The 11,393-nt window shown below is 47.5% G+C and overlaps 2 protein-coding genes across 5 annotated transcripts; one reads left to right on the top strand and one right to left on the bottom strand.

The window, feature by feature from the left end:
* Window positions 1-7,252: 7,252 nt before the first annotated feature.
* Pcp2 (Purkinje cell protein 2) lies at window positions 7,253-9,480 on the top strand. Of its 4 annotated transcripts, none has more exons than XM_085685276.2 (4): window positions 7,253-7,404; window positions 7,718-7,832; window positions 8,005-8,129; window positions 9,287-9,480. In XM_085685276.2, exons 1-4 carry the CDS (start codon window positions 7,324-7,326, stop codon window positions 9,404-9,406), a joined length of 441 nt encoding a protein of 146 aa, XP_085541402.1. In that variant the 5' UTR covers window positions 7,253-7,323; the 3' UTR covers window positions 9,407-9,480. The 4 variants fall into 4 exon arrangements, with proteins under 4 accessions (XP_085541402.1, XP_085541405.1, XP_085541403.1 ...); XM_085685279.2 differs by having other exon boundaries at window positions 7,336-7,404; window positions 7,722-7,832; XM_085685277.1 differs by lacking the exon at window positions 7,253-7,404 and adding an exon at window positions 7,551-7,615.
* On the bottom strand, window positions 9,476-11,381 carry Pet100 (PET100 cytochrome c oxidase chaperone). The gene is made up of 4 exons (XM_048429009.2): window positions 11,225-11,381; window positions 10,417-10,503; window positions 10,215-10,247; window positions 9,476-9,618 (listed from the first exon to the last, which is right to left on the bottom strand). The coding sequence occupies exons 1-4, from the start codon at window positions 11,249-11,251 to the stop codon at window positions 9,535-9,537; spliced, it is 231 nt and encodes a 76-aa protein (XP_048284966.1). The 5' UTR covers window positions 11,252-11,381; the 3' UTR covers window positions 9,476-9,534.
* Window positions 11,382-11,393: the final 12 nt, after the last annotated feature.

Below are 11,393 nucleotides of genomic sequence, written 5' to 3'. Positions count from 1 at the left end.
CCTACATGTGTATGTGTGTCCTGATGGGTTTTTACTGGGGTTGCTTACAGGAGCATCAGCAACTTACCAGTGGCTACATCGCTAAAAAAAAAAAAAAAAAAAAAAAAAAAAAAAAAAAAAAAAAAAAAAAAAAAAAAAAAAAAAAAGTCTCACTCTCCTTCAGTTCCAATAGCTCAGAAAAGAATGAGACTTGTTGAGCCTGTAACAATCATATGCACCCCAAATTCCTCCTTCCTCTCCCCCAGATACCTCCCAATAGACAGCCCCCTCTACTTCGTGTCTTCTCTTGCTTTGTTTTGTAGCCCACTGTGTCCAGTTAGTGCTGCTTACTGGAATTTTGACTGATAGTGTTGGCATGATCTTGTGCAGGGGACACCATAAGTGCAGGGAGTGCGTGAATGTAACAGCCATGCCATGTCTGTGTTGTTCCCAGACTTCTCCCCCACCCCATAAAGAGACCACCAGGGAACCGGAACTTGGATGCAAAGAGCCAAGTTTATTCCAAACAAGCCTACACACGAACTCTCCCTTTCACATGTATCTTGCTCTGTCAGTTAAACCTTGTAATTCAAGAGTCACCCAGATAAAAGACTAAAGGGATCACGAGGAACAGCTGAGACTAGAGTCCCAAAGAAAGAACAGTTGCAAGGATGGACCTTAACAGTTTTAGAAACCTTGCTTTTGCATCCAATTCCCAGTTCCCTAGTTGTCTCTTTGGTGGGCAAGAAGTCTGGAAGCAGCGTTTCTCAGCACTCCCTCCTCCTTTCACATTTGTCACCCCCTCTTCCACAATGCTTCCTGAGCTTTGACGAGGTTCCTAGTTCTTAAAAAAAAAAAGTGTGTTGGGGGTCACGGCGACAGAGGATCAAACCCCGGATCTCATCTGTACTAGGCAAGCACTTTACCACTGAGCAACAACTCCAGTTGTTTGTCACAGTGTTATCTCAAGAACCACACACACAGGGTGACAATTGTATCTGTGTACTGATGTGTCCATGTGCAGATTCAACGCTACACACACACACACACACACACACACACACACGGGTGGGGATCAAATTAATCTCGGAATGTCGGAGCAGAGCCTGCTTCCGTCGTTTCTCTAGAGAGGAGCTGACACCCTGTGACAGAGGGTGCGTCGCCCATAGACATGAGGTTGCAAATCTAACAAGTGATAGTTGTGGATGTGGACTTGCTAGTCTGAAGTAGTTTTTGACGCGTAAATCTTCCAGATGGGGCTGCGAATGGAGCTCAGTTGGTAGAGCACTTGCCAATCATGCACAAAGTTCGGGGTTCCAACCCCAGCACCACTTAAACCAAGCAGGGTGGACCACACATGTAATCCCAGTGACGTCTAGAGCCAGGAGGATCAGGAATTCAAGTCCATACTTGGCTACATAACTGGTTAGTGAACAGGCTGGGCAATATGGCATCCTGTATCAAAATAAATAAATAAATAATCCTATAGAGACCAAAGAAGGGTTAGGGTGTGAGCTACAAGTAAGTGTGAGAATGATTGACAGGAATGGGAAGTGACAGGAGCCGGAAGTGCCTGGCAGGAGTGGATAGTGGGTAGCAGAAGCGGGAGATGACCACTAGAGGCCAGGAGTGCTTACAGAAGCAGCAAGGGGCAGTGGCCAAACTTCTTAGGTCAAATTTGAGTGAAAATGAGGACATGACCGCTCCAAGGTATGGCTGAGAAGGATTTTATTGTAGATAGGAGTGGTAGTACAGCCAGAAGCCTCTAGAAGAGTCCAGGGCAGAAAGAGAAAGTGGTAGATGAGTAGACCAGTAGACTGAACCAGGCCATGAGATGAGAGACGGGAAGAGCAAGAGGAAGAGAAGAGAGAGAGAAAGAGACAGAAGCAATTAGACCAAGAGAGCTAAGAGCAAGTCAGAAGAAAGCTTAGGACTTCAAAGCTGGGGGAGGGAAGTGAAGCCCCTGGACTAGAGAGGCTTAGGGTAGGGGGTGAGGTGAGAAGAACAGAGAGGATTCAAGGATACTGAGTAAGTCTGGTGGCCAGAGTGTGCTTTGGTGCGCCAATAGGCACCTCAGTTAACCGGTTTGAGACCTAACACTGAGTTTCTTTGAGACCAAACAAAACTAAGCCATCCCTCTTTAGTGGATTTCTCAGGTCACAAGCCAAGATTTACAATGAAGAAAATCCTTTTTTCTATCTCTCTCTACTGAAGGACTCCAGTCCTCTTTTTCATTTGAAACGGGGTCTGATTTAATCTCCAGGCTGACCTTGAATTTGAAATCCTCCTATTGTAGCCTTCTGGGTAACTGGGATTACAAACCTACATGCCCAGGACCAACCCATAAGATCTGACATGTAGAGATGAACAAGGATGGCCAGCCACCCTATGTAGGACTTGGGGCCCTCCCTTCTTTATTTTTCTTTCTCCTGTCTCCTTTTTAACAGCTTTGCTGAAAAGTCATTCACTGGGCCAGTGAGAAGGTTTGTCAAGGAAAGGCGCTTTCTACCAAGGCTGACAACCTCAGTTCAACCCAGGGCCCCACATGCTGGAAGGAGAGATCTGGCTCCTGAAAGCTGTCCTCTGACCTCCACATATGTGCCATGACACTCACCAAAAGTATATAAATTAACGGCTTTTGGCACATTAAAGGGTATACATCTATTGCCACAATCCATTTGTTTGTTATTGTGTTAAGCCTGAGAATTAGGAGGAGAAAAAACAAGTCCACAGTTGTCTGTGTTAGGTTTCAACCCTGGGACAAATGACTGAGGTACCTATTTAGCAAATCAAAGTGGACCTGGCCATCAGGTTCTCCCTGCATCCTTCAGCCCCTATCTGTTACTGGGCCCTCCCAGATGGCGTACCCCGCCCCCTACCCTAAACTCTCCAGCTGGACTGCCCTTCCCTATATAATCCAACCATTTCAGTTACCTGCCCTTTGGACCTTTGGGCCTCCTGACAACCGCAGCAGGTTCTCCTCTCTCCTCTCTCCTTTCCCTCCACGCTCTCCTCAAATGGCAGAACTCAGTCTGGTCACGTCCACTCTGGACTCTCCCAGATGTCCCTGTCCCTGCCCCTGGCTATGCTGTCCGCCATATCTACAACAAACCTTCTCCTCCAACATACATAGGAGCAGTCGTGTTTCCCTTCTTTTCCTTTTTATATCTTTTTCAGTCTGATTAAAGCAAGATGTTATTTTGGGATGTGCTGGGGACTGGCCCATTTGGCTGCTTCTCCCAAAATTGGGATTTGAGAGAGTAACCCCTGCCTGCCTTTGAAGTCCCTTTTACAGAAGAGATAAAGTATCCACAAGGGCGAGAGAGTTGACTGTTACACATTGTTAGAAAGATACTATGAAAGGGAAGGAATTTGGCAAGGATGTACATCATGTGAATGGGGTCACAAGTTGAGTGTAGGTTTAGAAAACATGTTTTGCAGAAACAGGAACTTATTCTTAATTATAAATAGGAACCAGCTTTCAAGGACTTAAACACAGGACAAACAAGCACTTATTCTTTAACTACAAACAGAAACTTTAATCTGCACAGGACAAACTCATTCTTAATTGTCTAAACTGTGGACAGAACCCTTCACCTGCAAGCTATATTTTCCCTGTTTTGGTTTCACATTAACTTTCAAGGTATATTCCTGTTTCGGTCTCGTGGTTGTTTGAGACTGGGTGTCCTCCTGTAACTCCAGCTGACCTGGAGCTTCCTATGTAGTCCAAATTGGCCTTGAAATTGAGATCTTCCTGACTCGGCTTCCTAAGTGCTGGGTTTACAAATGTGTATCTCAAAGGAAGTGGACAGTGTTTGTGAGAATGACCAGGGAGCTGTCCTCTGGCCTGCACACTCTTGTATACACAAATGCACCTACAGACATATGAATATGTGCACGCACGGGTTTTTAAAAATGGCCTTAGTCAGGTGGTGGTGGTGCACGACCTTAATCCCAGCACTTGGGAGGCAGAGGCAGGCAGATCTGTAGCGCAAATTCTAATTGGTCTTAATAGCAAAACCCTGAGTCAGATATCGGGAACTGCTGTAAGAACAGAAAAAAGAAAAAGAAAAAAAGGAGTCAAACACTAGAGACTGTTTTTTGTTTTTTTGTTTTTTTTGTTTTTTTTTTTTTTTGCCTCTACTGAATTCTCAGACTGAAAGGGGCAAAATTCTGTCTCCACAAATCCTCAGAATCCTGGGCTCCTGTCTCCTCCCACCTTATATTTCTCTCTCTGTTCAGCCATTTCACTTACAGTCTCCACCTCCCTAGTGCTGGGATTAAAGGTGTGAGTCACCACTGCTTGGCTCTGTGTCTCGTTTAGACTGAGTCAATCTTGTGGTGGTCTTGAACTCACAGAGATCCATCTGCCTCTGTCTCTCAAGTGCTGGATTTAAAGGTGTGTGCCACCACTGCCTGACCTCTATGGCTAACTAGTGTGGCTAGCTCCACACTCTGATCTTCAGGCGAGCTTTAGTTGTCAAAGCACAAACAAAGTATCACCACACGGGTCTCTGAGTTTGAGGCCAGCCAGGTCTACAGAGTGAGTTCCATGACAGCCAGGACTAATTCTAACAACTTGTGTGAGCTCCTTAGAATCCCCATGAAGGTGGAAGAAGAGAACTGATACTAGAAAGTTGTCCTCTAGCATATGCATTCACCCTCACATAGCAATAAATAAATAAAACTTTAGATGGCCTTATAGCCACTGGACATGATAGCACATTCAGGAAGCAGAGACTGGAGTGTCAGTGGAAGCTCAAGATCAGCCTGATCAACAAGTTCTAGGCCAGCTATCTATCTATCTATCTATCTATCTATCTATCTATCTATCTATCTATCTATCATCTATCTATCTATCATCTATCTATATATCTATATCTATATATCATCTATCTATCATCTATCTATATCTATCTATCTATCTATCTATCATCTATCTATCTATCTATCCTATCCTATCCTATCCTATCCTATCTCAAACAAAAACCCAAGCTGGTAGCTTATAAAGATGTGTACAAACAGAAAGAGTGCCGTGTGTCTACACAGGCAGGGACCCAAGTATAGAAGCTTCCAGCTAAGGAATCCCAAGACTGAAGGCATGGAGAGATAAGGCAGAATGCCCAGACTTCTGGGTTTCAAAAGGAATATGGCCTCCCTGACACCTTTATTGATACGATAAATTCCTGTAGCTTTAAACCACCTTATGAGAGACACTCTGACCCAGCAGCCCTTAGGAAATGCTTACATCCTACAGAGAATAGGACACCGTATTGTGTACTGAGGATTGGGACCCGGATGGCCCCATGAGAGCAAGTGGTAATAACTTTAGGAGGGTGTGAGGACTAGTCTTGGTTGTTGACACACATGGGAAAAGGAAACTTCGGTTGAGAATTGCCTTCCATCAGATTGGCTGTGGGCATGTCTGTGGGGCCATTTTCTTGATTACTGATGGATGTGGAGTGTTCCGCTCACTGTGGGAGGTGCCATCCTTGAGCAGGTGGATCTGAACTGTAGAAGAATGAGCTGGGCTCTGGTAGCATCAGAGGACAGATCTGTGAATTCACAGCAGCCTGGTCTACACAACAAGTTCCAGGACAGACAGGACCACGTTTTAACATTTCAAAAAGAAAGGGGATGGGAAGAGAGAGAGAGAGAATATGAAAGATGGAGAGATGGCTCAGTGGTTAAGAGTACTTACTCTTGCTCCTCTACTACAGAACCAGGTTCAATTGCCAGCACCCACATGGTGTCTCATAACCACCCATAATTCTAGTTCCAAGGGATCCAGTGTCCTCTTCTGACCTCCATGGGCACATCATATATGTGGTGCGGCAACATACATGCAGGCAAAACACCCATACACATAAGATAAATATAAAAATAAATTTAAAGCCAGGATGCTCAATGCCCAGCCAGCCCAGCCAAACCCAGCAGCTTGAGGTTTAATTTTTCAGACTGTGTCTCAAAAGAAGGTAGAGAGCAATAGAGGGAGGGAGATAGATACCTGATGCTGACCTCTGGTCTTCACACGAGCATGCATGCACCACATGTGCACACACACCACATGTACACACATACACTATATATACAAACCCCACCCCACTCACCCCCAAAAGAAAAAATGTAACTTTTTAACTTTATTTATTTAAACTTTTTAAAAGGTTTATGGATGTTTTGCCTGTATGTATGTCTGTACACCGTGAGTGTGCCTGGTGCCCAGAAGGCCAGAAGAGAACATTAGATTCCCCTAGAACTGGAGTTACAAATGGTTGTTAGCTGCCATGTGGGTGCTGGGAATTGAACCTAGTACTCTGGCAAAGCAGCCAATGCTCTTACCCAGGAACCGTCTCTCCAACCCTGGAAAAGAAGCTTATCTAGTTTCCTGAAAGGCATCTTGAAGACAGGATCATGCTCTCAGAGCATGATCAGAAAGCCACAGCTGTTTGCTGGGATGGACAGGAACTTCCTCTCCTGTTCCATGTGGGAATGAGAGACTGAAGACACTCAACTTGGCCTTTGAGGGGCAGATGGACAGGAGATTCGGTGTTTCTTTCAAGGTGGCCCCAGGGTAGGCACTACAGAACCTCAGGAGTAGTGAGTATCGGGCACCAGGTTGGCTTGTGTGTCTGTGGAGGGTGCAGGGGTTTGAAGAGGAGTACTGGACCCCAGCTCCCTCCTTGGTTATCCCCCTGCCGATGACATCTACCCTGCAGAGGGATGAACCTGTCGACAGGAACTGGATGGCATGCCTGGGGACATCCTCCACCCTCCTGTTGGTCTTCAATTCTGCACTGGCTTCTTCTTGGCCCCAATTAAGAGTCCTCAGGGCCCCGTGAGTATGGCTGGGTCCAGTGAGGTCCAAACCTGGACTTCCCTGCCCCCTCCACCCACACCCACCTCAGCATCAGTCTGGATGAACAATTACCTAGAGATCATCTTTCTGGGGCTTAAGCGTGGGTGGGAGCAGATGGGATATGAGCTGGGGATTTGGGGATGGAGAAAGGTATCTGCTCCCCTTCCCCCACATCCTGGCCCTTTAAAAGGCCCTCTCAGGTGTGGGGACTCTGTCACAGGCCAGGAGGAAAGTGTGGGGAAAACAAATGATGGATCAGGAAGAAGAAAGGGGTGAGGGGGGCTCAGGTCGTCTGGACAAGGTAAGAGGGCTCTGCCTGACTCCACCACCAGCTTCTTGAGGTCTCAGTACCCATGACTGACAGGATTAACTCATTTGTAGGGCATCTAATTAGCAAGCAAGTCTCTGGGGTCCCCTGACCCAGTTACCATAACGCATGGGGGGGTACATTAGGAGGGTATAAGTGCCCCTCCCCCTGCCCAGGGCAAATGGTTGGATTCCTAGTACTGTTCTCTCCAAGAGATGATAGGTGCTATGATTTAGGGGCACTTCTGAGCCCCATTTCTCTGGTAAGTGTCCCAGCCCCCAAACCAACCCCAGTATGGTCTTGATCTAGGACAGTGGTGGAATACTGTCCCTAGAGGCGATACCTTGTGAAATTGTGCTGCAGGCTGGGGCCCCAGGCTGGGAGGTGGGAGGAGGGGGGTGGGGGTAGGGGCAGTTCAGAGAAGGAGACTCACATTTCATTTTGAGAAACTCTACAGACCTGTGAGGACTATGGTGAGAGCAGAGATGGGAAGGCAGGCACTGGCTCAGGTGGGCGCTGGATGGAAGACAGGAACGGTACAGTACCCAGCTAAACCAAGCATGTCTGTCCCCAAGGCAGGTTCACCAGACCAAGAAGGCTTCTTCAACCTGCTGAGCCACGTGCAGGGCGATCGGATGGAGGAGCAGCGCTGTTCTTTGCAGGCTGGTTCAGGCCAGACCCCAGAAAGCCGTGAGCTGGGCATGATGCAGGGTTGGGGGCAGGGCTGGGGTGGGTACTGCCTGAGAAACAAATGCAGCAGGGGTGCAGGAGTTCTGGGGTCTTGTGGCTCTTTGGACTCAGTCTGGAAAGCACCATGTGACCTCCTTGGATTTGTATTCATGACCACCTGTCTCTGATCCAGAGGGTGGCCCTGCTCCTGAGATGGACAATCTCATGGATATGCTGGCCGACACCCAGGGCCGCCGTATGGATGACCAGCGTGTAACAGTCAATTCCCTGCCTGGCTTCCAACCTATTGGTCCCAAGGTAGGTGATGATAACCTGTCAAGTGAAGCAGTATAGCTCTCTAGATCTATGCCCATCTTCAGCCAAGGTAGGACAGGACCCTGTCTCTAACTCTGGAAAAGGAAAGTGCACATGGATGTGGATGTCAGAGGGACTTAAAATCATGCAGGACTCATGCTAGTATCAGAATTATGGCTGGAAGTTACAACTGCCACAACATCTGTGTACCTGGGAAAGGCCTCGTGGAGAAAATAGACAGTTTTTCTATGGTGATGCTGCTGGGAGAAGGGCAGATGAGCTCACACACCCATGTATTAACAAAGAGCATGGGTTCTGTTTGAGGGTATTTTTGTTTTGGAGATAATGTTTTATGTAGCTCCGGTTGGCCTCAAACCCACAAGCCAATGATGACTTTAGACTTCTAATTTTCCTACATGTACCTCCTTAGTGCTGGGATTACAGGTGTGAGCCACTAAGAGTGGTCTGTGTGGTTGCATTGAATGATCTGTGTGGTTAGGGATGGAATCTGGAGCTTTGGTGCATTCTGTCAACTGGGCTACATCCCCAGCTCTGTGTCTTAAGTACACTAGCATACATGTTATAGGTCCATGTGCACATATGCAGGCAGAGGCCAGAAGTTGACTTCAGATACTGTTCCTCGGTTGCCATCACCATTTGAAACAGGATCTTTCACTGCCCTGGAACTCATCAAGTAGACCAGGCTCGCTGGCCAGGAAGCCTTAGGGCTCCTCCTGACTCTACTCAAGCACTGAAATTACAAGTGAATAAGACCACATCTGGCTTTTCATTTTGATGTTGTGGATTAAACTCAGGTCTTCAAGTGCACACAGCAAGAATTTTAATGACTACATTATCTTCTCAGCCCATTTATTTGTTTGTTTTTGAGACAGGATTGTGAGCCTGGAACTTTTTATGTAGACCGGGTTGGCTTTGAACTTGAGATAATTCTCCTGCCTCTGCTTCTTGAGTGCGAGGATTAAAGATGTAAACCAACAGCTCAGGTTCTGATCAAGACCCCACTGAGAGTTGACTGTCTCATACCAAATACCACACTGATTGGCAGATGGAGACAGACAAAAAGAAGTGTTGTCTGAAGCCTCCTCTGGCTTGCACTTTCCTTGGTCTCCTCCCTCTGTCTGACCCTTCTTCATCTGCAGGATGGAATGCAGAAACGACCCGGGACCCTCAGCCCTCAACCCCTGCTCACCCCTCAGGACCCTGCTGCACTCAGCTTCCGCAGGAACAGCAGCCCCCAACCTCAGACACAAGCTCCTTGAGAGTTCTAGCCATCCTGGGCCCCTCACTGGCCCCTGAATACAACAATAAAACGCTTGGCACTAGTAACAAAGAATTGAGTGTGTGTTATTTCCTGGGTGGAGGGGCCGGGACTTGATACTTGAAGGTCTCAGGAGCTCTGCTGAGCAGCTTGAAGAAGTCTCTCTTCCCTCTGCTTCCGGATCTTCTGTTTGAATTCTTCTAGCTCCTGGCGCTGGAATGAAGAAAAGGGTATGATGAAAAGGAAGGAGGGGCACACACCTTAGGGCCTGGACTTACTCCCACTACCCTCCCTTTGGCTTGACAGTTCAGTATCCATCCTGGGACTCCATGCCAATCACAACCACCATACCAGTGAGTTCAGCTTGATCCTTCAGGGAGAAGGTACTATATGAAACTACTTGTGCCCTTCCCACTTTTTAAGACAGGGTCTCACATACTGCAGGCCAGCCTTGAGCTCATTATGCAGGAGAGAATACCCAGAATTCTTGATCTGCCTGCATCCACCTCCTAAGCACTGGAATGCTGGAATTACAGCCCCCTCTTCCTGCTCCCTCTCTCTAGCCCTATGCAGTTCAGGCCAACTCAATCTGATAATCCTCCTACCCCTACTTCCAAGTAATCATGGGTATATGCCATCTCTAACAGTAAGAAGCTTGTATGGAAACAAGGTCTCTAGCCCAGGATAGTCTAGAACTCCTACTCATTTTTCTGTTTCCAATTTCCCATCTATGGCTGAGGGTGGAATTTATTCCAAGTCCACCAAGGGTAAGGTGACCCAGCCCCTTGGAAGAAGAACGGGCTCCTTACCTGAGTCTCCTTCTCTGGTGGCCACAGCTCCCTCTGTGGAACAAAGTCACAGGTGAGAACACAGCCAGAAGAAGCCGGTGTCCCGCATTCAGAGCAGAGTTGCACATGAGAGGCAGGTAATGGTCCCCAGCAACAAGTTAGTGCCTCATACCCTGCCTTCCTTATCCCCAGGAATGACCCAACAAACTCTCCTGGTACCTACCTTGCGCTGGACAACATAGTCCTCAAACCACTCTGCCTGATTGGAGATCCAAAACATAACCACGGGGAAAGTGAGGTAGAGTGACATCTGCAAAGGCAAGGGGTGCATGGACAGAGCCAAGAACTATCATCACCCTAGTACAGGGAGATTGTAGCAAAGTCCAGAAGACAGATCTATCCTCCTACACAGGCCAGGAGCCTGACCTCGTGGCCTCCCCAAGGAACCCCAGAAATCCTACCAGTAGAACAGAAATTCGGCACCTTAAAGCCTGGTATTCCTGATCCAGCAGGCTTTATTCGTAACAGTCCTGTCTAAGCTTCACTCTCAAACACACACACACACACACACACACACACACACACACACACACACCAAGGCGCACGGTGGTGGTGGTGGGTACCGTCCAACCGCTCCTACTACAAAGATATATCCTTGAGATGTTACTGCCTCCCGATCTGATTCCCGCAGCATTTTAAATAGAGAGGCCTCATTTTTTCAATTATACTCTTCTACATCTAGGAGTCCGCCTACTGAGACCTATTAGAAGCCCGAGGCGCCCCTTCTGGAAAGCCCGCTCTGGATCTGAAGCCTCCTTTCATTCCTCACTGAGACGCTTCCTCAGACCAAACCCAGACTCTCCATTTTAAGCCCACACATTTAGAGCTCAATCCGCTGGGGTTCCAAAACAAATCTCAGATACTTTCTCCGTGGAACTCCCCGCTCTGCCCTTCTCTCACTTCCAATAACTAATTTCAAATTCTGAAAGATGCCAGGTTCAGACGTCCAACCCACTCCTGAGCTCACTAACCCGAAACACCTCCAGTTTCACCCCCATCTCGCTTCTCCGGTTTTATGAAGCCACTTCCGCCCAAAGGCGACTCTCCAGCAATACAAAATCTCATTGGTGTATCTGGAGAAGCGCTACTGAAGCTGAGTGGCCAATAACTCTCTCTTTGGCGTCATCTTTCGGCGCCGCT

Source organism: Myodes glareolus, chromosome 2 (genome assembly GCF_982192425.1).
Source record: "Myodes glareolus chromosome 2, mMyoGla1.1, whole genome shotgun sequence".
NCBI lineage: Eukaryota > Metazoa > Chordata > Mammalia > Rodentia > Cricetidae > Myodes > Myodes glareolus.
This window is presented reverse-complemented; position numbering and strand designations above follow the sequence as displayed.